This window comes from Notolepis coatsorum, assembly GCF_963971535.1.
Source record: "Notolepis coatsorum genome assembly, chromosome: 20".
In the NCBI taxonomy this organism is placed as follows: Eukaryota; Metazoa; Chordata; class Actinopteri; order Aulopiformes; family Paralepididae; genus Notolepis; species Notolepis coatsorum.
Genome location: NC_140184.1, coordinates 27,414,061 through 27,441,015, shown reverse-complemented (window position 1 = coordinate 27,441,015; position 26,955 = coordinate 27,414,061). Strand labels below are relative to the sequence as shown.

Sequence of the window (26,955 nt, the reverse complement as noted above, 5' to 3'; positions counted from 1 at the left end):
TTGCTGGCCATGCTAAAGTTGCCGGAGGACGCGTTACGTCGTCGTTATATCAATATTTCAAAAATCTGCGATCGGATTCATATGTCCCCTCCGCTGACCTGAGATCCACCAGCAGGACCCACTGAGCTCTCTGGCGGTTCAGGAGCGCCATCTAGTGGCCGATCGGCGCAATCGCCAAACAGGATGTGCCATAGAGGTTGTGCTAGACGTCCGTAGTACTTCCGGGCGCTCGCTATAGGTCATGGGACTCTGGCTCGTCACGCTACACAGTGATCGATTGGCAATAACTCGATAAACAACATGATTTGGACGTATATACCATTATACAAGCTGGAGATGGACCGGGTAAAAATATATCCCATAATGATAAGATTTCTACTCTACGATGATCGCCCAACGGCGCGCGGAGACTGGGGTGAGTTTCAGCGTGTAACGTTACCGTCTTCGATACTAACTGCTATTATCAACATTTGACCCACATTAGATGATTGGTATAACGCTGCCCACGGAATTATAAACGCCCCCTCGCCCATCCGGTCAACATCAGATGACGTGTAGTAACTTCTAGAAGTACGTCTAGTTGTAATTTTTTATATCGCGCTGATTGCCATCAAACTGTATTTCATCATCAATATAATGCATTTGGGGCTATATATCACGTTCTGGAGAAAGCTGCAGAAAGAGATGAAAACATACTTATACATTAGACCATACTTTACTATGAATATGTGAATGAAAAAGTTTAACGTTGCTACACAATGAACAATACATATAGGACTTTGAATGGGCCCTAATAATGGCAATGTAGCAATAGAATTTAAAAAGTTATAGCCCTGCAAAGAAGGGGACTTTCTCCATAGACAAATAGAGCTGGCAATCTATGGTATATCATGAATTTAACCCATGGCAGCCAAAGTGTTAATAACGTTTTCAATCAATCAATCACCTGTCCTTCTAGCTGGTAGACCCTACCTCATATGAAAATACCATAGGCCAGAAAAGAAATACTTAATGTAATGACGTGAACTTACTTTGTTGGCTTTGTTATTACACTATATATTGGTGGGCTACATTTGCTATTCAGTCGACACTCACTCAACGGTCATGTAAAAAATTAGGGTTACTATGGGTTTCCCTAATTTAAGTTACCGGTTGGTAGGGCTGCACGATTAATCGATTTTTTTAAATTTTAAAATTTTAAAATTTATTTAACCAGGAAGTCCCATTGAGATACAAGATCGGTTTGGGAGAGGGAGGTAAGGGGTTTTAGATTGTGTGTTGTGAAGTTTAGACTTCAGAGGGATAGTAAAGTACAGGAAAAAAAGGTACCGTTGGGTACCGCCGGTATGATTCCCAGGTAAAAAGAAACATTTTCAGGCTCGGTGTCCTGAAACGACCCACCGCGTAGGCCAGCTGCAAGCCGCATTTTACAATAAACCTCTGTGGGGCTGTAAAAAAAAACATTATAATTGCAAATTTAATCGCAATCGCAATATCTGTCAGAAAAATCGCAATTAGATTATTTCCCAAAATCGTGCAGCCCTAATTTCTGCATGGTGAGTCACCTGCAAATGCAATTAGTGTAAGATTGCATATCTCCGTTTGGGGAAAAGCCACATGCAAACAATGCTGGCATATAAACATTGTACTTTACAAACGATCAACTGGATATTGCAACTGAGCACCAAGGTAGTGTAATAATAAAGTCTTTACATCACATTGTGCCCGATTGGCGAGCATTTGTTTTCTGGTCCATGGTATTTTCACCCACCCTCATACTATGCGGTTGAGCACAGTAGAGGTTTGATATACCAGCTACTATCCTTCTATCTACAAAATCATCCACTCATATGATGAGTTGAGTCAATCTCTCAACAGATGCTGTGAGATAATCTCTCATTCGGGATATACAAACATGTCTAATCTGCATTTACACATGTTGAACTGTGTCTCAAAATGCATTGGAGTGTAAGGAGAAGCTATTAACCCATGTTGACCTTCCAACACCCAGGAGCTGTTTGGAGACGACAGTGAAGATGAGCGACATAGCCAGCACAGCGGCAGTGATAACCCGTCTGAACGCTCGGGAAACCAATCGGATGCCAGCATGCATTCGGAGCAGGAGGGCATCAACCAATCGGATGCAGAGCAGCACAGTGGCTCAGAACGTGGCCATGAGGATGAAGAGGACCGGGGGCATCGCTCAGATGCTGGAAGTCCAGTTGGCAGTGTGGTTTCTGGGGGAGGGAGCCCTCATTCTGGACAAGGGAGCCCTCGTTCTGGAGGAGGCAGTCCTCGTTCTGGAGGAGGCAGTCCTCGTTCTGGAGGAGGCAGCCCTCGTTCTGGAGGAGGCAGCCCTCGTTCTGGAGGAGGGAGCCCTCGTTCTGGAGGAGGCAGCCCTCGTTCTGGAGGAGGGAGCCCTCGTTCTGTGATAGGCAGCCCTCATTCTGGAGGAGGGAGCCCTCGTTCTGTGGTAGGCAGCCCTCATTCTGGAGGAGGGAGCCCTCATTCTGGACAAGGGAGCCCTCGTTCTGGACAAGGGAGCCCTCGTTCTGGAGGAGGGAGCCCTCGTTCTGGAGGAGGGAGCCCTCGTTCTGTGGTAGGGAGCCCTCATTCTGGAGGAGGGAGTCCTCACTCTGGGGGAGGGAGCCCTCGTTCCGGGCGTACGAGTCCTCGCTCGGGGGCAGGCAGTCCCCACTCTGAGGGAGGGAGCCCTCGTTCCGGGCATAGGAGTCCTCGTTCCGGGGCAGGCAGTCCCCACTCTGGGGGAGGGAGCCCTCGTTCCGGGCATAGGAGTCCTCGTTCCGGGGCAGGCAGTCCCCACTCTGGGGGAGGGAGCCCTCGTTCCGGGCATAGGAGTCCTCGTTCCGGGGCAGGCAGTCCCCACTCTGGGGGAGGGAGTATCCGTTCAGACAGAAGGTAGGCCACCTCATTCTGCTGCTGTGTATTCATCTGCAATGATTTAGGTAGCACCTTTTACAGAGACCAACATGCTTTTCAAAGTGTTAGTATTACTGGTAGCCTACATTCTTGTCAGATACTTTGTTTTCTTTATACAGACTAGAATCTTTTTTTGAATATGTTACTAAGCTCCTGTCATGTCCCAGTATGCACTCAGCTCTCTGTTATTTGATTTATTCTTTTTACCAGTATACGCAGTGCCCCTGGAACTCCCCAGTCAGGACTGGGCACGCCTCACTCCGATGGGGAGGCCTCTGGCCGGGAGAACCAATCGGATGAGGAGAAGTGGGGAGCAGGGGTTAAGAGCGACCAGTCGGAGGACGAGGAGAAACGTCATCACTCGAATGAGGAACGGGAGAATTCTGCTGACGAGGGCCCGGCAAACAGGAACAAGTCGGGTAACTCCCGGCTTATTGACTTTGCTCAAGTTCCGAAAAGTATTTATTATTGTACTAATGATGACAATTGTTTTAATCCTGTATTAAGACTTACCCAATTTATGTAAATAGTAGAAGATGCAATTGCTTCCAAATGTTGTCATTTTCTGCTGTACTAAATCTTGGTGTACTGCGCATGAAGTCATAGATGGGAGTCTCACTCATAAGTCATAACTGAACATTTCTGATTTTAGAAAATTCAACCCACCCACCAGCCACACAGTATTTCCAGATCTTTAAACCCGTCTGCCCTACTGTTAGAACTGCAGGTCTCGTGGGTTTCGGTCCCTAAAACCCGCCTGCCCTACTGTTAGAACTACAGGTCTTATGGTTTTTAGGCCCTAATTTAAAACTCTCCTGTGCCTCTATTCTTACATGTCATGGTTGGTTTTATATCATACTGTATGATTAATACTGTTTGTTTTGTCTGTCTGTTTCAGAGTCTGCTAAGGGTAGTGACAGTGAAGATGACTTCATCAGACAGAAAAAAAAAACAAAGAAGAAGAAGAAGCCTGCCTCCGATTCAGATTCTGACAGTGATGTTGGAGGAAAGAAAGGTAGAAAGCCACGGCATTGAAAACAACTTTTTAAATGTAAAACGAATCTTGCTGGTGGAATATAGCAGTGTTTCCCAAACTGAAGTCTGGGGACCAGTGCTGGTCACTAGGATGTTGCTGAGCGGTCCCTGGGCTAGTTATCTGCTGCAGAGACGGTCTGTTTTCTAGATTAAGACCCATTCAAATGTACTGAGGTGAATTGGTCTCTACTTTGTTTGCAGGCGAGACCAATCATGATTTGCCACTTAATAGTTTCTCAAAGACTCTGAAAACCTGAAAAGTACAATCTTAAACAGAATAATATCTGCTAGATTTCGTTCACACAAATGTCCCAGGGTGCTAATGGTTGTGACATGCATGTTTTGAGAGAAATGTTGTTATTCCTTGATTACATTTTTTTCAAATGTCTTTAATTCAAGTAAAGGATAGATTTAATTCACACAAAATAAGACTCTAATAAGAAGTCAAAATGACACTGGTATGGTCCTTTTTTAATGCAAATATCTCCTCCACAGGCAAGAAGCCGGCAGCAGACGATCTGTTTGGAGAAGCTGATGACATCTCCTCTGACAGTGATGCTGAGAAGCCCCCTACTCCAGGACAGCCCCTGGTAGAGATTTCTCTCTCTCGCTCTCGCTCTCTCTCCCTCCCTCCCACTATTTGATCCCTGTAACTAATTATTATGTCTCATTGATGCACACTGACTCTCGCTCTTGTCTCAACCTTTGTGTGTGTGTGTGTGTGTGTCTGTCAGGACACTGAGGAGGGTATGGAGCGGGATCATGCAGAGGAGGAGCCCGTCACGGAGACCCGTATAGAGGTGGAGATCCCCAAAGTCAGCACTGACCTGGGATCAGACCTATACTTTGTGAAGCTGCCCAACTTCCTCTCCGTAGAGCCCAGGTCAGAGTCGAGCTAACACTTAATACTCTTCGCAACATTGGAGCGGCTTGCTTCATGCAAATGTCTAATGTTAATTTCCAACCTTTTTACAGACAAAAAAAATATATATATATATATTTAAATGTACGTTATGCATCAAAATTGTGGCATTAATACATCTTTGCGTTAACACGCTAACTTTGACGGCCCTCGTTTTTCTATAAATAAATCAAATAATGGAGCGGCTAGGTGGTGTAGTGGGCAAGGCGCTCACCACCAATGCAGGAGACGCTGGGTTCGAGCCCAGCTCTCCACATTGCTATCAGCTTGGCTGGTCATTCATACTAACACAATTGGCAGTGTTGGGGGTGGGAAAGCTGATGGGTGGGTCCTGCTCGTTGTAAACAGCGACTCCTACAGTTCGGTCGGGGCGCCTGCTCAGTGAGGATAGGATATAAGGGGGGTAGTGTGATCCTTCCACACGTTACACCCTCTCAGTGAGAGTCCGCACTGCCAGATGAAAAGAAGTGGTTGATTGGCTACACCTTGTCGGAGGAAGCACGTGATAGCCTCCACTCTCCCAGACCGACTGTGGGGGGTAGGTGCGCAGCGACCAGGAAGGGGATTGGGAATTGGCATAACGACTAACATTGGGATGGGAGAAAAACAGAGGAAAAAGGAGGGGGAAAAAAATACCAAAAAAATAAATAAATAAAATAATATCCGTCTTTCTCTCTCCCTTGTATGGATTTCAATGTTCTCCATCACAGGCCCTTTGACCCACAGTACTACGAGGATGAGTTTGAGGACGAGGAGATGTTGGATGAAGAGGGACGCACCAGGCTCAAACTTAAGGTATGTAATTCTATCTGTGTGTGTGTCACCTATTCCCCAAACCGAGTTCAAACGAATCCAACATCGGGAAGAAAAGAAGGGCATCTTTCTCTTATCGCCTTGCAGTTTAAAAGTAGGATGTCTATGTCTGATGTCACTGGCTTTGTTTGAATAGAACTGATACAAATGACCACCTGCTGCTGTACGATGCAAGTCCCACATAATGTTGCAATGCAGCCACAAAGCCACTGTTAAATTAAGGTATCATTATGTTACAAATGACCTCTGATACTTTATTTTGATGAAATATAGAATTGAATAGAAATCCTTTATTTATCCAGAGGGAAATTCAGCACTACAGATCGCTCACAGTAAACGGTAAACATTTAGGTAGTCAAAAACAAAAGTCAGAAATAAGAATAAAGAACAAAATACGGTCCGGGATATACATTCTGGTATGTTACAGTAAAATGTACAGTAATAAGTGTCAAATTGTAAAGTGGCGATTTAAAAGTAAAGGTCCAGGAAGATTATGCCAGACTGTACTGTCACCCTGTGCTCAGTGATGCGTTACAAAGTCTGATGGCTGTCCGAATGAAGGACTTCCTGTGCCGTTGTACACAAGTAGTAAAAACACAAGTAGCGTTGTGACCTAGAGGTAGTGGGTGACTATCACTCAAAGCGCATTGTGAGTATCGGCGGAGCCTAGCCAAAAACAGCTTGGACTTTGGAAGGGGAGAAAGTGGTGCACCAAGTACTTGATTAAAAATGCAAAACTATACATTTTATTGAGAAAAATCTTACAGATGTGTTCCATAGACTCTCAGGAATTGTGTAAAATTGCCCAAATAGTGAAAAATAGGGGACCTTTAATCCATCTCTATAGTAAACAAAAGTAAATGCACCCTGTAACACCGGGGACTAGATCCACAAAGAATGGATTGCACGGAGCAAGTTGCACCCTTACTAACAATTCATTATGAATTGAAAATGGGGGACCCTGATGTAAACCAGACGAAAGTCTTTCTCTGGTCTGCATCCCCTTAACAATTGTGTGTATTGAGCCGAACTGTATTGTACCCATTCTGCAATCTGTTAATAAAATTTTCATTCAATCAATCACCGTGCAGATTGATTGATTGAATGAAAATGGTCCCCCAGTAAGGGTGCAACTTGCTCCGTGCAATCCATTCTTTGTGGATCTAGCCCCGGGACTTTCCTTTTTAGAAGGACTTAAAAATGTAATAACACTGGAAAATGTGTTTAACTGGAACTTTTCAAAATGTAATACTAATAACTTTTTCTGATCGCCAGGATCAGATTTGTAGACCACTTTAAATTGTTCATGAATACCTAATCATCTTTGATATTCAGATATCTTGTGTGATTTATTCAATTTCATATTCTACCTTTCAACATTGTGTGAAGGAAGCAAGAAAGTGGATGAACATGATGAGATGTCTGGATCTGTCTTGACTGTTTTTTGTTAAAGTAGGAGGCATCTAGTGGTCAGTATATAATAACTACAACTCTAGAAAAAAGTCTGTAAGGTTTTCTTTAAAAAAAATGCATTGTTTTGTATTTCTAATCAAGTACTCTAAAGCAGCATTTTTCCACTTCAAGATTTCTAGCTGTTTTGGGCTGGGCTCTGCCCATAAGCGCTTTGAGTGACAGTCACCCACACAGCGTGATACATGTATGCGAGAGAGAGAGAACGACAGAGAGAGGATACATCGCGGCGGGTGCACTGTGTGAGCGACTGCGATTGTGTGTAAAATGCAGGTGGAGAGAGAGAGAGAGGATACATCGCTCCGTGCGCGCGTGTGCACTGTGTGAGCGACTGCGATTGTGTGTAAAATGCAGGTAGAGAGAGAGGATACATCGCTCCGTGCGCGCGTGTACACTGTGTTAGCGACTGCGATTGTGTGTAAAATGCAGGTGGAGAGAGAGAGAGGATACATCGCTCTGTGCGCGTGTGTGCATTGTGTGAGCGACTGCGATTGTGTGTAAAATGCAGGTGGGCCGTGGGGGGAGAGAGGGAGGGACAGGGAGACCGCTTCCGCATTATTCCCACTGCTCCGTTGTTGAGCGAATTGTTGATTCTCTCTGTCGGCACCCGCACACGTCAACCTGTTTGAGGAAGTGTCAGTATTTCCACTCGCTCTGTTGTTGACCGAATTGTTGATTGTGGGCGGTGACTACAACAGTGCCTTATTCACGTCAGCAAAACAGTCAAATCAGAATGGCTTAGTTCAGTGAGGGAGGATCTCGTGAACTCGAGACTGGACTGATGAGCCAAAATGAGAATTAGAGACGGACCCCATTGATACAACCCCACATTGCTAGAAAACGATGCTAAACACTGGAGAAGGCTATTTATAAGACATGGGACCTTTAACTGGATCTGGATCTCAAAACATTTGGTGACTCAAAACAACACTATACATATTAACATTATTATTTGCCACAAAGGTTATTGGTGCTACATTGACTGACTACAAATGTATTGGTAGTTCAGTGGTATCTCTCTCTATCTCCATCTACCTGTTCCATTTAAAATGTATTTAATATATGACTACCGTTTTTACTACTATTTCACAGTTACCTGCTTTGGCAACATTGTTATGAATCAATGCAGTCATGCCAATAAAGCATTTTGAATTGAACTGAACGAGAGGGGGACCATGTGCACGTGCATATACGTTCATGTGTCATGCACAAGTTTGTCTATGTGAAATGTGTTCTAAAATGGGTTGTACAGCGTGACACTTTGTTCTCAACTATTCTTTATATATATAAAAAATGAAATGGTGATTTTGGTATGTTATTACATCTGGTAAACGTACACGGTGAATTACTTACCTGATTATATATATATATATATATATATATATATATATATATATATATATATATACAGTTTTGTGAGAGAGAGGGAGAATGACTTGCTCTCTCCTGGCAGGTGGAGAATACCATTCGGTGGCGAGCGAAGCGAGATGAGGAGGGTAACGAGACGCGGGAGAGTAACGCACGCATCGTCAAATGGTCTGACGGCAGGTCTGTAGTATTATAGTAGGATGTGTTGAGTTGGTCTGACGGCAGGTCTGTAGTATTATAGTAGGATGTGTTGAGTTGGTCTGACGGCAGGTCTGTAGTATTATAGTAGGATGTGTTGAGTTGGTCTGACGGCAGGTCTGTAGTATTATAGTAGGATGTTGAGTTGGTCTGATGGCAGGTCTGTAGTATTATAGTAGGATGTTGAGTTGGTCTGATGGCAGGTCTGTAGTATTATAGTAGGATGTTGAGTTGGTCTGATGGCAGGTCTGTAGTATTATAGTAGGATGTTGAATTGGTCTGATGGCAGGTCTGTAGTATTATAGTAGGATGTTGAGTTGGTCTGACGGCAGGTCTGTAGTATTATAGTAGGATGTTGAGTTGGTCTGACGGCAGGTCTGTAGTATTATAGTAGGATGTTGAGTTGGTCTGATGGCAGGTCTGTAGTATTATAGTAGGATGTTGAGTTGGTCTGACGGCAGGTCTGTAGTATTATAGTAGGATGTTGAGTTGGTCTGATGGCAGGTCTGTAGTATTATAGTAGGATGTTGAGTTGGTCTGAAGGCAGTTCTGTAGTATTATAGTAGGATGTTGAGTTGCTCTGACGGCAGGTCTGTAGTATTATCGTAGGATGTTGAGTTGGTCTGACGGCAGGTCTGTAGTATTATAGTAGGATGTTGAGTTGGTCTGATGGCAGGTCTGTAGTATTATAGTAGGATGTTGAGTTGGTCTGACGGCAGGTCTGTAGTATTATAGTAGGATGTTGAGTACATGCACGATGCCAGGTTATTGTGTTTGATCATTCTTTATGAAGCGGTAATCAGTTATTCCATTTTAGTTTGCTTTGTTGTAGTTATTACAAGGCACAGTGTTTATAATAAATTAGATGTAATTCAGTAGTGAAACTTAAATTAGAAAGCTACTTTATAATTCTGTAACGGTAGGAATAATTTTTCCACAGCATGTCCCTCCACCTGGGGAATGAGGTGTTTGATGTATATAAAGCTCCTCTCCAGGGAGACCACAACCATCTGTTCATCCGACAGGGTACTGGACTGCAGGGCCAGGCTGTGTTCAAAACCAAACTCACCTTCAGGTAATTCATTAAGACACTTTCTATTTCTTTCAGGTAGCTCATTAAGACACTTTCTTTCTTTCAAGTAGCTCATTAAGACACTTCTTCTGTTTTTGGAACAGGATGTTATTAAAGGAGCACTTCACAGATTTTCAAGATTAATCCTATGGTTCTGTTGTGAGGAGGACATAATCTGACTCGTAACTCACCAACGTGTTCCGTATCTCGAGAGCTCAGCCGTGTCGGCACCCTGAGAAATTCCTCCAGGTGATGTCACCGATGAGCCTTTCACACCGGCCGGTCTCCGCACTGGAGCCGGTTCCCGAACGTAATCTCGAACCGGCCGGCACGTTCACACCGGGATTAATTGGTTTGGAACATGAACAATTGGTGCTCAGCTGGAACCGAAAAATAGTTGGTTTTTCCTTGCGAACCGTGACATAATCAGTGGGCGTGTCATATTCTAGGCTGTGAAGACTAGCGTAAACGGGGGAAAGTAGAGAGTCGGCATTGCACTCAATCGATCCATTCAACAGGAAGCGATTTGCGACTGATCTCAAAACGAGTTTAGATTAAAATGTATTGTTATAATACAGCACAAGTACAATACACCATCCAACCATAGTGGATAAAGAAATGCTTCAGAAATGCGTGGAGAAGGGGGCGGTCAGGTGGCGTAACAGAGATTGCGTTCGTCACCAAACCCCGGAGCGGCTAGATTCGCCTGTTCGAATCCAGCTCACAGCTCCGGGGTTGTCACCAGCTTGGCTGGCCGTTCACACTAATACAATTGGCAGTATTAGAGGGTGGGAGAAGCTGGCGGGGTGGGTCCGGGTCGTTGTAAACAGCGACTCCTACAGTTCGGTCGGGGCGCCTGCTAAGTGCGGATAGGACTTGAGTGGGATAGTGTGATCCTTCCACACGCTACGCCCTCTCAATGACAATCCGCGCTGCCAGGTGAAAAGAAGCGGTTGATTGGCTGGACGTGTGTCGGAGGAAGCACGTGATAGCCTCCACTCTCCCAGACCGACTGTGGGGGGTAAGTGCGCAGCGACCTGGAAGGGGATTGGGAATTGGCATAACGACTAACATTGGGATGGGAGAAAATCGGAGGAAAATGGAGGGGTTAACAGATCAAAAAAAGAGAAAAAAATGCGCGGAGAAAGGCTTAGCGAGCCTCAACGTGCGAGCGCACACACACGCACTGTATACGTTTGAAATTAATCGTTCCAGCAAAGTAGGCTTCTATTATTCAAATTACTTGTTTTAATGGGTATCATAGTAGTAAGTCCTACTGTAGAACATGACATATTAGCATGACATCTGATTTATTAATGCGAATACTGGACGACAAGCGCAATTGGCACTTGACAAGTGTAAACTATGGATTAGTCACTCACAGTTAACTCATTGGGGGCCAACAGCGCCCTCTGCTGATGGCCCTTCGGTGCCAGTGCTTTATCTAATGTAGGATAGGACCCATTCCAAATATTGATCGTGTTTATTGATCCAACGTTATATATCCAAAACACATAATCCACACTGCTCTGAGTGTCCCCAGTCCATCTGTTATAATGATACTGCATGCCCGAGAAGGAAAACCTGGACCGGACTTCTTAGATTGATGCACAGCCCCAGCCAGAGGGATTCCAATGATGTGCAATACCATCCGGCAGACTATAGGCGGCGGTATTTGCCCTTTGCGAGCTCAGACCCATTCCCAATGATAACGTCAGGCTGGATGGATGAAAAATGAATGGATATAGATAATAATAGAAATATCTATTAAAACCCGAGATTTCTCGGGTTTGGCGCCCAGAGCATGGTGAGTTAACCCGGACTATCTCGGGTTTGGCCTCAAGTGTTAACGTCGGACCGTTTAGCTCAAATGATTAGTGTGGCTGCCTGTGGATCCTATGGTCTCGGGTTAAAATATTTCGGTTACAAAAGTTTTATTTTTTTTAAACATTAATTCATTTATCCACTCTAGTTGGATGGTGTATTGTACTTGTGCTGTATGACAATTTTTAATCGAATCTCATTTTGAAATCGCTACCTGTTGAGTGGATCAGCATGGTGCAATGCCACACCTCTGAAGCTGTTTTGCACATTCTGCCACTGTCGTGTCCATAGGCAGCGTAGCGATCTCAAAATGAGATTTGATTAAAATGTATTGTCATCATTATACAGCACAACATTTTGTAACCGAGAGATTTGAACCTGGGACCATAGGCTCCACAGGCAGCCGCACTAATCATTTGAGCTAAATGGTCCGACGTTAACGGTGAGTGACTAATCCATAGTTTACACTTGTCAAGTGCCAATTGTGCTTGTCGTCCAGTATTGGCATTAATAAATCAGATATCATGCTAATATGTCATGTTCTACAGTAGGACTTACTACTATGATACCCATTAAAACAAGTAATTCGAATAATAGAAGCCTACTTTGCTGGAACGATTAATTTCTAACGTATACAGTGCGTGTGTGCTTTTGTGTGTGTGCTCGCACGTTGAGGCGTGCTAAGCCTTTCTCCACGCATTATGTTTACCTCCGCCTGAGTAACGCCCCCCGCTGATGACGGAAACGGTGGAACGTTGGTTCTACTTAAATGGGTGTAAACGCGGGCTGGTTCGCCAGAGAGCACCAAGGTTCAGAGGCTCCAGAACTAAAAGGAATTTCTCAGGGTGCCGATGCGGCTGAGCCCTTGAGTTATCACATCCTCCTCGCAACAGAACGATAGGATTAAGGATGAACATCTGTGAAGTGCCCTTTTAAGACAAAGGTCTTGGACGTAGACAGACCGAGTTATCACATCCTCCTCACAACAGAACGATAGGATTAAGGATGAACATCTGTGAAGTGCCCTTTTAAGACCAAGGTCTCAGACGTAGACAGACCGACGTAAGGCAATGACGAACGTAATCTCCACTATTAGCCACTCTGTCTAGATCTCTGCTGACGTCTGATTCCCAAGCTGCAGGTCTGAGAGCTGCCTCTGATATCAAACAATAACAATGGCGCCCTTCATCTGAGCCTCAGTCAGAAATGTACTCTATGCTGCAAGTCTCAGAATGGTCCTAGTTGGCCAGGGTTCTTCCATCAGAGCGGTGTAAGCCTCTTACTCCCCAGGCTACCTGGATGTTCTGTCTTGGTAGGACCGCACGGGACCTGGAGGTCACCGGCCAAAGCTGCTTTGCCCCATAACGGCCCTCCTGGCTGTGTGGACAATGCCCCACCACTTGTTTTGATAGTGTTACGATAAGATTAGTTTAGTGTTTTTTTTATTTATTGAGAATTAGGTGGGCTGAGTCCGCTCTAGCGTTGGGATGTTGGGGAAACCCATATCAAAACAAAAACACTTCTGGGAGAGGTTGAAGTGGTGCTGAATTGTAATGCCTTAAAGCCCAACCTCTAGGTTAAACCCTACTGATCAATTATGGGTAGTTTACATCATTGGTATATAATTTCATTATTTATTTTTTTCCATTTGACACCGGAAATGCCACTCTGAAAGAGTTAAAAAGGTCCACGCACGAATAACATGCACGCGCGAATCAAAAAAGCTTATCAAACGCCGACGTCACAACAGGTCAACAGGTGCATATTAATGAGCCGAATCTAAAAGCTTATCAGACGCTAGCACCTAGCACGGCCGTGACGTCACTTCAGGAAACGTATGCCTTATGTCCGTCCGGGTCATAGTACTAGATCAATGGTGGCTCACTCGGTGCATCACAGTTAGCCTATATCTCCGCCGTCCCTGCTACACGCAGTCGGGACCACTACACTCACTGACGTTAGCCTATAATAGCCCGCCGTCCCTGCGGGTGGTTCTCTCCTCTTTGTGTGCCCCCGTCCCCGCGGAGGAGCTTGTGGACTCGACAACAGCGGCGGCCGCAGGGCGCCGGAGCCCGCAGCGCTAATTAGCTCATAGCTATCGTGTAACACTAGCCTTTACGGGCTCGACCACCCTACGGCTGCCGCCGCCGTCGCGTCCATGGGCCCCCCGGCAGGGCATCCGTGGGGACGGGGTGTACAGAGAGGAGAGAACCATTTTGGGTCGGCCGTTCATGCCGGCCAGCGAGCCGGATGTCGGGATATGTTGTTAGCACAATAGCTACCAAGCTAAGCTATGTTATCTACTAACGTTATAAACACAATATGTGTACAACGACACAATGATTTACATTATTACAAATATGGTAACGTGGTTGTGGCTTTTACAAATAGTAGTTAGCTTTAGAGATGGATGGATGGCTATAATCACGGAGCAATAGTGAGGTGAAACAGATACATTTCCATTCGGCTAGTAGTAGCAAGCATATATCTATGGTAGCAAGGCTCTCTGCCTGCCACTAGCTGTGTGACTCTCAGCGCCCCCTGGTGAGCCCCCTGTTGTCCTGCACCTGTTGTGACGATTACACACGCACGTTATGAACAATTGATTAAAATATGCACGTGCGTGGTGATTGTGTTGGGCAGACAAAATGTTTGATAAAAACGCTAAAACTGGGTCAATTTCAATACTTTTTTTCCCCCCTTCTTCATGAAAGCCACTGTTGGCCTAGTCCACATTGTTTATTGAACAAAAATACAACGTGGAGGTTGACCTTTAACACATTCGGGGGCCAACCACAATGGGCTGCAACGATTAGTCGACATAATCGACGTTGTCGATTATGAAAAATCGTCGACGAGATATTGTTGCGTCGATTAGTCATTAAAAACAATAACACTTAATAATAAGTAACTGCAATGCGCAAATGTAGCTACATTAGTTAGCCAACAACCAGCCAGGCAGCGCCGTTATCTCACGGGACGAGTAGCTACATTAGTTAGCCAACAACCAGCCAGGCAGCGCTGTTATCTCACGGGACGAGTAGCTACATTAGTTAGCCAACAACCAGCCAGGCAGCGCCGTTATCTCACGGGACGAGTAGCTACATTAGTTAGCCAACAACCAGCGCCGTTATCTCCCGGGACGAGTAGCTTCATTAGTTAGCAACCAGTCAAGCTAACGTTAGCTGGCTCCAGCAGCTTGTTGATGTCATCGGGAGCATTTAGCCTGCTGGCTACCTAGCTCCACTTCAACCAGCATCGGGAGATCCAGCAGCTTGCTGAGGCTATTAGCACATCGACAAGCTGCTGGAGCTCCCGATGCTGGTTGAAGTGGAGCTAGGTAGCCAGCAGGCTAAATGCTCCCGACGCTGAACTGCATGCGCCGGTCTGTCTGTCTTGTGGAACGTCTGCATTGCATTTATTACAAATAGCAAGCGATCTTTTTACTCTGAAACTCCGAGTACCGACGCGGCCATCTTTGTTGTTAACGTTAACTTGCGTGGCCACGTCACAGCCAAGAAAGGGGGCGCTGGATTTGTGTAAAACGCCCTGTTCCTAAACCACACGCTGTCAGTCGTAGCACAGTACTGACAAAACGGGAGGAGACTTTAATCAAAACAAACGCACTTCATTCCAATTGCACTTGACTCAATGCACTGACTGACTGTATTGTTCTTGACTTCAACATTTCAAATACATTTCATTTAAAGTTGCAAGATCCAAATTCAAATGTTTCATGAGTCATTATTTTAATTTGCTATGGGATCATCATGTTATGATGTTGTTTGGTCCTGACAAGAGTCTCAAAGTCTGGGGTGATGGTAGACAAGCAACTCTGAGGTCATGCTCAATGTCCAATCTGTTCCTCTGCTCTGTCTTCAGCTGGACCAGAGCTGAGAAGCCACTTTCACAAAGATAGGTAGTTAAAAAAAAAATATATATATATATATATATATATATATATATATATATATATATATATATCCTTTTTTTTTTTTTTTTTTTGTTGTTGTTTACATTGGTTTTCGATTAGTCGACTAATCGAAAAAATAATCGGCAGATTAGTCGACTACCAAAATAGTCATTATACGTGTTTCGGATCCAACGCTTGAGGGCCAACCTCAAGGTTGTTTTGGCTTTTATTCCATTGTAATATTCTACTCAATGTCACCGAGCGGCACTGCAGATTTACCCTACTCTTGGAATTCGGAAAAAGGACTTTTTTGTTAGCCTAAAGCTATGCGTGTAGCCGATCGCCTGGAATCGTTTTTGGGACGCTGAATTCAGTATGCAGTAAAGGAATATAGCATCAGCCAATGGACATATGGATCTACCAGATGGCGATCGATAACTGTGAAATCCTTTTTGCAGTCCAACCGGCCACAGGTAAGAGCGATTTGTCGTCAATTTCAGCTTGGTCGGGCCTTGCTTTGATAGCCATCCACCCGGTCAGCGAATGAGGCTACTGAGGCTAATGCCGTTATTGGTAATCAGTAATCAGAAACGACATCCCCGGGCCCCGCCCCCCCCCCCTTTCATGCAGTCATGGTGGACCATGATACCGATAATATGCATTTTGAGTTTTAGCTCTAGCTTGTCTATTTCGATTTAACGTTATTAGCTTAGCGTCTTGTAACTCGCCTTCCAGGAAATACCACAGAACATTCTGCTATAACGTTCATATTCACGACACTATAAAATGGGAACGTGTTGATGAAAAAATTATTTATTGAAGGGACGTTTTATAGTGTCGATTGACAATGACAATGGACAGATGGCAATAATATAAAGTATAGATTTAGCTCTACAAACAGCCTCACGCACAATGAAAGGTTGTTATGATAAGCTGGCTTTATAGAGTGAGATTAGACGGATCCCAATGGCCCCGAATGTGTTAAGGCCCACTGAAACGTTGAGTTCTGGCAGTCGTTTGTGTTTGTGTAGGGGTCAAATGGATCTGCATGCTATGACATAGCCCTTATGTACATAGATCCACATGTGAATAGACCAGCGATGACTTACGGTTAGTGATGCACGATATATCGGCCGCCGATATAATATCGGCCGATATGGCCGTTTTTTTTCACAACGGTATCGGTCCGATATCAAGATGGGGCCGATGTTCATTTTTTTTTTACATGTTTTGGCCTTAAATAGTTTCAAAATATCACTCATTTCTGAAAATAAGTTACAAAAGTAAAAAGAAAATGCGTTTTGGAAAATTGCTCTTTATTTGATTATCATAAAGTGTTTTCTATACAGAGATATCGACATCGGTAAATATCGGTATCGGCCAGAACAGCAATATTAATATTGGTTATCTGTATCGGCCACAATTTTCACATCGGTGCATCACTACTTACGGTAGATCAGACGAGGATAATACCCCCTGTGACATGGTGAGACATGGGAAACATGTTTTCTTTATTTTCAAAAAACAACAACAAAAGAAAAACACTGCACGCCAGGTACCACATGGACTCTTCCATGACTGCATGACATGTTGACCACAGCGAACAGTGGTCATTTGGTGAAGTGTTTGCTTTCTCACACCAGAGTTTGTCAATGTGACCATGTTTACATATTCTGTAATTAGTAGTCGCTCATGTCCAGAAAGACATGCAACAACTGCAGCCGTAAAATGAGCTCAGACTCTAGTATCACTATCATACTCATAGTGTAGTTCAGATGAGGAGCACTGAGGACTAGTATCTAGTATCACTATCATAGTGTAGTTCAGATGAGGAGCACTGAGAACTAGTATCTAGTATCTACTAGTAGGGATGGGTAGCAAATCCGGTACTTTTAACTCATTCAGTAGCTAACGTTAGCTGATAGCTGTAACGTTACAACGAATCAGCTGTTGATATTATGCGCCATCAGTAGACAACGTATCATGTATTAAACTAGAGTTAATGGTTTAATGCTTCAGTCACAGTGACGTTGAAAGAGCAGCTGTCACAAACCTCTTTCATTTCTTTATGGAGATCCGCGCTGGCACTGCTCTGTAACACCGCTTGCAAATAGCATTGGGGCATTTTTAGCTTGTCCTTCGTTGTTTACTTCAAACCCGAAGTACCTCCAAACAGCACTTCTGCTGTTTTCTTTATCCACAAGCACAAGTTGCGGAGGCTCTGCATTTGCCATCTTCAGCTAAAATGTCTGAAGACGGCTCTGTGAGGGGGAGGGCTGGACTCGGAGGAGGCGGAGGGGCAAGCGTGCTCTGAACAGCGTGTCAACAACTTGCTGTAGAACACTCGCCAGCTGGTACCGATACTGCAGAAAGTATCTGTATTTCGGGAAATTAGTATCGAAGCCGTTTTAAATATTCAGTATCGATATGTATCGATACTTAGATATTTTTGACAACACTAGTCCGATGACGTCAACGTTTCGTTTACCACGAAACCTATGAAGTGTGCAGCACATTCACATCAACGTTCACGCACACAATACACGCTTACCTAGGATTTGACTTGATTCAACAACAAAGCAGTCGGGGCAATGGCAAGCCGGAAAAAGGGTCGCAAGTGTGGTTACACTTTACAAAGCTAGATGCAGACGACGCTCGCTGCAATATATTAACAAATTGTTCTAAATAAATAATAATGATAATAAATAACTTGAAGTTTGGACACATTTTCTACAACTGAGGTAGGTAGATACAAAAATTTGAGACTAAAGTACAGAAAAAAGGTACCGTGGGGTACCGGTATCGATTCACAGGTACCGGTATCTGTTCAAATGTGAACGGTACCCAACCCTAGTATCTAGTATCATTCACTATCATAGTGTAGTTCAGATGAGGAGCACTGTGGACTAGTATCTAGTATCACTATTGTAGTGTAGTGCAGATGAGGAGCACTGAGAACAAATCAACAGTTTATAGGAAATGGCCTCAAGAGTAAGCAGCTAGTAATGGCGAATATCGGTTCGATGAGAAAAACTGGGCCATTGTCAACAGCTTATGATTATTTCTGTCTAGCTACCATTGTGTTTGTGTGTGTGGGGGGGGGGGGGGGGGTTCTCTTTTTCTTTTTGGCCATGCATAGTGTGTTTGGTTAATGTATTTTTTGTACAAAAATAGTGTGTACAAAATGTGATTATCGTAGAAATGGGTTTTATTTATACAGTCAGATTATATCGACATTGGTTATCGGACATAACAGAAATGTTGGTATTGGCCAAAATCAGTGCATCCCTAGTTTTGGTTTGTATAAAGCAAGATCAAGTACACCATAGTCCTAAGTGCCTGGCTGTTGAAGTCTTTTTTTTGTTTTGTTTGTATTTAATTTTTTTATTATTTTTTAAACAAACACATAAACAAACATGACAACATAAAATTAGATATACAAGCATTAATTAACAGTGCACATCCAATGAAATCACTATTTAAATAAATGTCTTACAAGATATACACCTAATACCTGCTATCTAATACCCTACACACATATGCTCTCGCTCGCTCGCTCCCCCCCCCCCCCCCGGACCCCCCCTGGGATAATCCATCCATTATCATTCGCTCCTAACCAGGCACTACAATTATATGCTAGGCTGCTAGCTTTTATTCTCTCCACCACTTCTAACCACATTGTAATTTTGGATTCACTGAGACTCAAAATTCTTGCTGTAGATATTTCTAGATAAATCACATCGAGATATGTAAGAATCCAGACCTTCAGGGACATTTTTTCCGGTTGAAACCATCGTGATGCTATCAGCTTTTTAGCCGCTGTGATACCAGATAAAACTAAGCTCTTTAGCTGTATAGGTACTGCACACTCAAAAACATCATTCAACAGTAATACAGAGGTGTGTACAGGTATATTCAGAGTTAAGAGATTTGATAATTGCTGGGTCACTTCTTTCCAGAATATCTTAACTGGTGGGCAGTCCCAGTACATGTGCATAAATGTACCCTCGTCCCCATTTGTACATAAGGAGCATTTGGAGTCTTGTTTAAGACCATTCTGTTCAGTCTTATAGGAGTCAAGTATGTCCTATGAATATAGTTAAGATTGATTTGTTGATGGTCCGGGTTGAAGTCTTATGCGTGTCTGTGTTCTGTCTCGTCTTGCCAGGCCCCACTCCACAGACAGCGCCACCCACAGGAAGATGACCTTGTCTCTGGCCGACCGCTGTTCCAAGACCCAGAAGATCAGGATCCTTCCCATGGCAGGACGGGACCCCGAGTCCCAGCGCAATGAAATGATCAAGGTAACACCATCTTTTGGCACTTAGTGATGCCAAGTCATCTGACCGTCTCCCTTCCCCTCTGAGTGCGTTTCATAACCATCTGAATAGGTCACCAACATGCAGACTTTCATAAAGGAACAGCCAGATTAGGGTTATATAATGAGTGCACATGGTGTCTTGTAGGGGTGGACGGTATAAACGGTATACGGTATAAACGGTATGAATTTGCTCTACGGTATGGATTTTGACTATACCGTGTAACCGGTAGAGCAGCTCTAAAAGAGCAATGACGTCATGTAACCACAGCGCGACTATTTCAATCGCATTTGCCCCTAAAAATAGATAGAATTAGTCATAGATAATAGATATGTGCAAACTGGAAAAAGTTATTTAGGAGGCTTCGCGCAGTGGGCGTGTCAACACGTAATTGTCATTTCATAATAAACACATATCACCGCGGCGCACAGCAAGTTTCAATTTCAGTTCCTGGCATTTTTAACCAGTGGAGAAAGGTAAGGGATTTCCCTATCGTTTTTCTTATATGAATTATTCTACGTTAATAAAACATACCTGGTGATCAACTACAGTTTGCTGTAAACATTATGATATGTGTGTAGTGTTATGATAACGACGGCTGCAGCGGGAGGACGGCTGCAGCAGTGGAGTTGCGAATAGCATGTAGCTGCAGAGCCGCAGAACCATGGGCGCTTTTAGGTCTGGTCACAGGCCCGCTCAACAGCGCCCCCCCCCCACCCAACGGCTGAATTGCCAATGGCTCCTGAAAGCGCCCATGGTTCTGCGGCTCTGCAGCTACATATGCTTCTAGCAAAATCCAGCATCCAGCCTCGCTGTTTGCAATGGGAGCAGCACGGAGTCTCGACTCGGGACTTATTTTATTTGGAATATAATGACTTTATACGCAAAAGTAGCCTAGTTTTAAGTTAAAATATTATAAATCTACATGCCTTGAGGATGTCATTCTTTATATAGCCTGCCTATCGGGCAAAAAAAATTATTCTAACGGAAAAACTCTGATACCGTGATATATACCGTTTTACCGTCTATGCTTCAAATTATACCGTGATATAAATTTTAGACCATACCGTCCACCCCTAGTGTCTTGGTAGAAGTCTGTAGTTTAGATGAGTCTGATCTCTATCTGTAATGTAAACCCACCCCCTGCTGATAGCACTGTTTATAGTTTCACTATACTCTGCGGTCAGCTGATCTGGTGAAGATATGTACCCTTACTTGTGCCATGTCAGTGATGACTCCACACTCCACAGTAACGCCCCCCCACTACTAGAGATTCGGCTGTATGTGTGCATTTCTGCTGCATGTATTCAATCGCAGTGGCCCACAGCGGCAAGGTTGACGTGCACTCACTGCACAGAGATGATTTTTCAAACACAAAAGATATTTGTGAGATGACTGTTAGATTAGGGTATTTACAGCTTCCTCGTTGATCGTTATTAGCCTTCATCGCTTCTCCTGGCCATGTCTGCGTTGTGTTATTTGTTGATGTAAGGCAATCGTTAGTTGGAAGTAGGTCCTCCCCCGTACTGGCTGTAATCCCTGTTTCACCCCGCTAATGCATCCGGACAAAATAATGTACTCGAAACGTTGTCTCTTTATCATCATGACTTATTGCCCATCCAGTTTTGTGTTTTATTTATTTATTTTGGTCATTTGATAGCTCCAGCTAAACTGACTACTATTCTACGTTTCAGTGTTAGCAAGGTGTCAGATTTCAGCCATGATGACATGTAATGGTGTGAATAGCTGGGTTTTAAAACGACCTTTATTATATCGAAGTTCTCGAAAATAACAATGTTTAGTCCTGATGTTACAGTATAATTATTTGAGACGGGACTATATGCAAAAACTGACCTGCCACAATATTGGCAACAAAAAAATCTATGTGAACTAAATGGGTAAGTCTACATATGGAAATTGATTCTAAGATGGAACTAACAAAGCAGCTTATGTTTGTAGATGCAGTATTTCTGGCTGACTAACATTAAAGAGGCATTTAGAAGATTTTAAACTCAAATCCTATCTTTCTGTTGTGAGGAGGACATGTGACGATTGGGCATACGACTTGCCAACATGTTCTGTGTCGAGAGCTGGGCCACGGCACAGAGCTGGGCCACGGCACGTTGCTCGGCTGAATTGGCAGGTGCTCGTTGCCAAGTACTGAAGAGAGAAAGTTGCTACAGCAGCTGGAAAGGGACTACCTTGCTGAAAGCTATCCCAAGCTCAAGTCACATTTTAATCCCAAGAATGTGACCACGGTGCAACTGCGAGGTGTTTGTTAAATGATCATAATGGACTCACACGGAGACTCTTCTGCTCTATTTAAACTGTGTAATGAACCCCTCACTGTCTTCGGTTCTCCCTTACATAATAATGGCGCTTCTACAATGACCAGCACGGTACAGGGCGGCAAGCCTACCCATCCTGTACTGTGCGTGTTACCTGTATGCTTCTCCATTACACAACAGAGCTGTGAGACGAGGCGTAGGAGGAGTAAAGGAGGAAAGCGGACAACCGTTGGTCTGAGACACGATCAGCTCTCTGGCACCAGTTCACAACATGGAATATGCCAGCATAATGCCTTGGAAAAGCCCCATAACTGACTGACTGATTTGGAATTTACAATCACTATTTTGTAGATGCAAATATTACTTTGGAGAGCTTGCATATCTTCTCAGTGGTATACTTCAGTAGAAAATCTTTCCCCCTCAACTTCAAGGTTAAAGAAAAAGGAAATCGCCCAAAGTTAAACGCCTTTTGAATACCAACCTAACCTAATGTAAACATTTGAGTGATTCCTTTGGCTTCTGATAGTATTGTATTTCTGTGTTTTTAAGTCTCAACATAGTGCATGCTATGTCCCCGCTTCTAATTTTCAGACATTAAAACATCAACAAAATCGACCATCCGGCTGCTGTTTTGGAAGAACATAATAAGCTACCTGACACTTCTCCATAATTGTGCCATTGCTACTGCAACAATTGAATGAGTAAAATAGGCTGGTGATTAATACAAGGACCAGTGTTAATTAATTATAGTATTAATTGCACAATCAACCAACTTTACGCAAATACATAGGTTTTTGGACCATGGAGAACATTGAATGAATGTCAAAATGTTTGGTTGAACTCAGACTCAGACACATGAAGCCAGCAGGAGGCTAAATGATCGCTTCTCTTTCTTTCTCTCTCTCCCTCTTCTCTCCCTCCCTCCCCCGGGTGTGGTCGTAGAAAGAGGAGGAGCGCCTGCGGGCCTCCATCCGCAGGGAGGGGCAGCAGAGGAGGATGAGGGAGAAGCAACACCAGAGAGGGCTGAGCAGCAGCTACCTGGAGCCCGACCGCTACGATGACGACGACGAGGGAGATGAGACCATCAGCCTGGCAGCCATTAAGAGCAAATACAAGGGAGGAGGCCTACGTGGTGAGGAGGAGGAGGAGGAGATGATGATGATTCACTGACTGATACCTAAACACTCTGTCTAGGGCTGTGCCATTATAGCCACAAATCTAATCCTACAATTTTCCATTGATAACACTGATAATGTGTTAACCTTCGCTGTAATTGATCATTTCTGCGTCTGAAAAATGGAACAATGCGTTTCATTGTGGTTTTAAATTAAGAGTTTGAATCGGGCTGTCGAAACAATTCAACATTTTAACGTCATATTATTAATGTCAATGTTTAACCCTTTTCACTACCACAATACAGACGGTTAACCCTTTCACTACCACAATACAGACGGTTAACCCTTTCACTACCACACTACAGAACGTTAACGTTTCACTACCACACAGTTAACCGTCTGTAGTGTGGTAGTGAAAGGGTTAACTGTCTGTAGTGAAAGGTTAACCTTCTGTACTGTGGTATTGAAAGGGTTAATGTCATATTTTGCATGTCTGAGGGATCGGGAAGGTAAACGCTTGCTTTTGAAATTGGGGTGGTGTCTGGTGGTCAAAGGGGGTCATGTGATTAATGCATTCATTTTGACAGCCCTATTTACAATATCTATTTTTACATGCATATCCCAAACATGAGCCTAAATAACTCTTGCCACCCGCAAAAACGTCCTCCGGTTTTAGAGACAACTTCATTATTTATATGAGAAATAAGCTCAAAATCATTATCATGGCACCCTTCCTCAGGATAACTGTTGATATTGTTTTGTTTCCCATCCCTTGTCGTTTATTTCTCAAGTCAGTAGAATTGTCATGATGTCCATGAGGTGTGATTGACTTCCTCTCTTTTGTCCTCAACCGTCTCTCTCCCTCTCCCTCCCTTCCAGAGGAGCGAGCGAGGATCTACTCCTCCGACAGCGATGAAGGCTCGGACGACGACAAGGCCCAGAGGCTGATGAAGGCCAAGAAACTGGACAGCGACGAGGTGGGTGTAGTACCATTCTGGATAGACGGGAGGCACTGTGATGCAGGATATTTACTGTGGCTGGAGGGGGGAGGGGCCTACCTTTTCACAACCCGGGAACCCGCTCTTGTGAACTGAAGAGGAACTCCTTGTAGAGAACATACAATTCCCCTTTCTTGGCTACTGCTCTGATGATGACTGGTGATGGTGAGAGAGATGCTTGTGTGGCATTTCAACAAGTCGAACAGGAACAAAACAAACCGATGGAACAGAGAAGTAGTAATGAATGTCTGCTGCTGTCAGCCTGGTATTTATCCCCAGTTGGTGTCACTTGGCCCAGCTGCAACGCCTGAGACCTCACACCCCACCCTAACCTAAAATAGAAATGATTATTTATTTATTATAGAAAAATGCGTACATTTTCCAAGTAACAATCTTTTAAAACATGAGGGGTAAGAATTTGGCATTTATTTCTATCAATCACACTGTTCTTCACTGTCGACACCTCCCTCAATCTTAATCGAATTTATCTTTTTCTCTCCCTCTCTGCAGGAGGGAGAGAGCTCAGGAAAGAGGAAGGCTGAGGGTGAAGAGGAGGAGCCTTCTACCAAGAAGGCGAAGAAATACGTCATAAGCGATGAAGAGGAGGACGAAGATGATGACGAATAGCTTTTTAAACGTTTTCTTTTATTAATATAAATATCATTCCACTGTATTATCAGTGCTCTGTCTACGTGGCTTAGCCACATTTTGTTTTGTACATTTTCTAATCACTGTTGGTGTGTGTGTGTTATGCTCTGTACAGCTTACAGGTGAGACATAAAGGCATGGTTATCTTACATAACCATAGTTACCACCAGGTCTCACATTATCTCTGCATGCTATCATTGCTATGAGTCGTGCGGTAACCATGGTAACCACACCCTAACATTCTATGCAAGGCAAAGTTACACGGCACACTCAAAACCTACAACAAATTGACCGGATCTGCTTTTATTTTTCAAAGGTAATAAATCTGTAAACGCACATCAAATGCCAAAGCATGGACCTTTGACTCAGAATAGTCTGTTTTTTTATTGATCTAAGTTACACAACAGTAGTTTGTTTAACTCAGAAGTGTGATGTTTAGACCAGATGTCCAAAGTGAATGAGGAGCCTGACGCCTGGGAGGACTGGTGGTGGTGTTGACAGAAGACAACAGGGACAGCAGTGGTCGCTAGCTCACTGGTAGACGGCTTTACAGGCAAGATTGCTGAAACCTGACGGGTTCTACTGAAGTGAAATATCCCTTTAAAGAAAATGGACCATTTTGAACGAAATGGCAGGATGACTGTTGTATTACAAGATAATGATGTAAAAAAGAATTGTCATCACATGTACTTGGCAACTAAATACCATACCATTTGAAACAATCATGATATGATCATTTGTACCTATCGCCCAGTCCTATATGTTCTAATTACTATACAATGTTTGTTTACTCTCAACGTTGCATGGCTAGCAGAATGTTGGATTGGCCTAAGTGTTTCCTGTCACTGTGTGTGTGTATCCATCCTTGGCGGCGGACAGATGCACACTTCGAGGAATATCTTTGGAGAGCATGGCTAGAGGCCAGCCAGACGGCCTTGACACCGGAGGTGGCTAAACTCACCTAGAGTATGGAGAGAGAGGCAGGGGGGATAAAAAAAAAAGTGAGAAAGCGGTGGTACTGTAGATCCTGATTAAATCTACCTGCGATGAGAAGGGGGGGGGGGGGGGGGGCAGAGATATGGTAATAGACAGTAGGGCCTGTTCGATCCACCTGACTCGGGGGGACAATGGACAGAACTGCTGTCCTGGTTACTGATTCGGCCTCGCCAGCCACAATGACGCACGGTTTCACACTTGCATATTTTATGAGGCTCCCAGAGGTAGATAGAGTAGTGGCCTTTGGTTCCAGCTTCTCCGCCAACCCTAGCCAGACAGAACTGGCTGTAGCCAATCAGAGTACTGTACCAGGGAGACACAGTAAGGCCCAGTAAGTGATTGAGTGGAGTTACATAAAATGCCAGTGTTCTCTAACCCCCTGACAACAGCCTTTCTGTACCTCATATACACACCACCTCATAAGTGGGCTCTAATGCCAGCATAGATTATTAACAATAGACCTTTCACAAATATTGATCACACTTGACTCTGTTGGAGAGAGCAGTGTGTGTCCCCGTGCCGAGTGTAATGGGCGTAATGAGTCCCAGAACAGTGACTGGAAACCATACCTCCCATTATAGCTGTTCACATGGAATGCTATAAATACCACAAGTTATGCATGATTAATACTGCTTGTGTTTGTTTGCGCAACATGGGTGTATGAGTGTTGTCTTGAGAGCAGAGGTGTTGGGGGTTGTGTGCTGTTTCATCTGCAGTGGGTTATGTAAGGAGGGGGAGCACTGCTACAGACAGTCAGGGGGGGGGGGGGGGGGCTCAGACAGGGGAGGGCTGCAGCATTTCATTCTCTGCCTCTCTCTTACTGCAGCTCTGTCCTGCCAGCCACTGCTTGGTTCCACGTGCTTCCTCTCCTCTCTGGACTCAGACAGGGTGTCAAAGGCTCTGTTTGCCTTCAGAGCTGTGCAGCAGGTACTGTACTGCAGCACAGAGTCGTTTAGGAGTGACTGGTGTGTCGTACAGCCAGGTAATTCCAGGGGGAGAATAATATTGCTGTGCCTCCCACTGTTAGACCAACAGA

At 44.1% G+C, this 26,955-nt stretch overlaps 1 protein-coding gene across 1 annotated transcript in view; it reads left to right on the top strand.

Moving 5' to 3' along the window:
• Nucleotides 1–25,629, top strand: part of leo1 (LEO1 homolog, Paf1/RNA polymerase II complex component) — a 29,430-nt gene extending 3,801 nt beyond the window's left edge. Inside the window, exons 3-14 of the mRNA XM_084337392.1 lie at nucleotides 2,012–2,919; nucleotides 3,151–3,359; nucleotides 3,839–3,955; nucleotides 4,471–4,565; nucleotides 4,710–4,858; nucleotides 5,608–5,692; nucleotides 8,634–8,728; nucleotides 9,687–9,821; nucleotides 19,724–19,859; nucleotides 23,105–23,294; nucleotides 24,157–24,254; nucleotides 24,786–25,629. Of these exons, the coding sequence (XP_084193518.1) occupies nucleotides 2,012–2,919; nucleotides 3,151–3,359; nucleotides 3,839–3,955; nucleotides 4,471–4,565; nucleotides 4,710–4,858; nucleotides 5,608–5,692; nucleotides 8,634–8,728; nucleotides 9,687–9,821; nucleotides 19,724–19,859; nucleotides 23,105–23,294; nucleotides 24,157–24,254; nucleotides 24,786–24,902 (2,334 nt within the window). The 3' untranslated portion in view covers nucleotides 24,903–25,629. The remainder of the gene's footprint in view (nucleotides 1–2,011; nucleotides 2,920–3,150; nucleotides 3,360–3,838; nucleotides 3,956–4,470; nucleotides 4,566–4,709; nucleotides 4,859–5,607; nucleotides 5,693–8,633; nucleotides 8,729–9,686; nucleotides 9,822–19,723; nucleotides 19,860–23,104; nucleotides 23,295–24,156; nucleotides 24,255–24,785) is intronic.
• The last annotated feature ends 1,326 nt before the right edge of the window (nucleotides 25,630–26,955 follow it).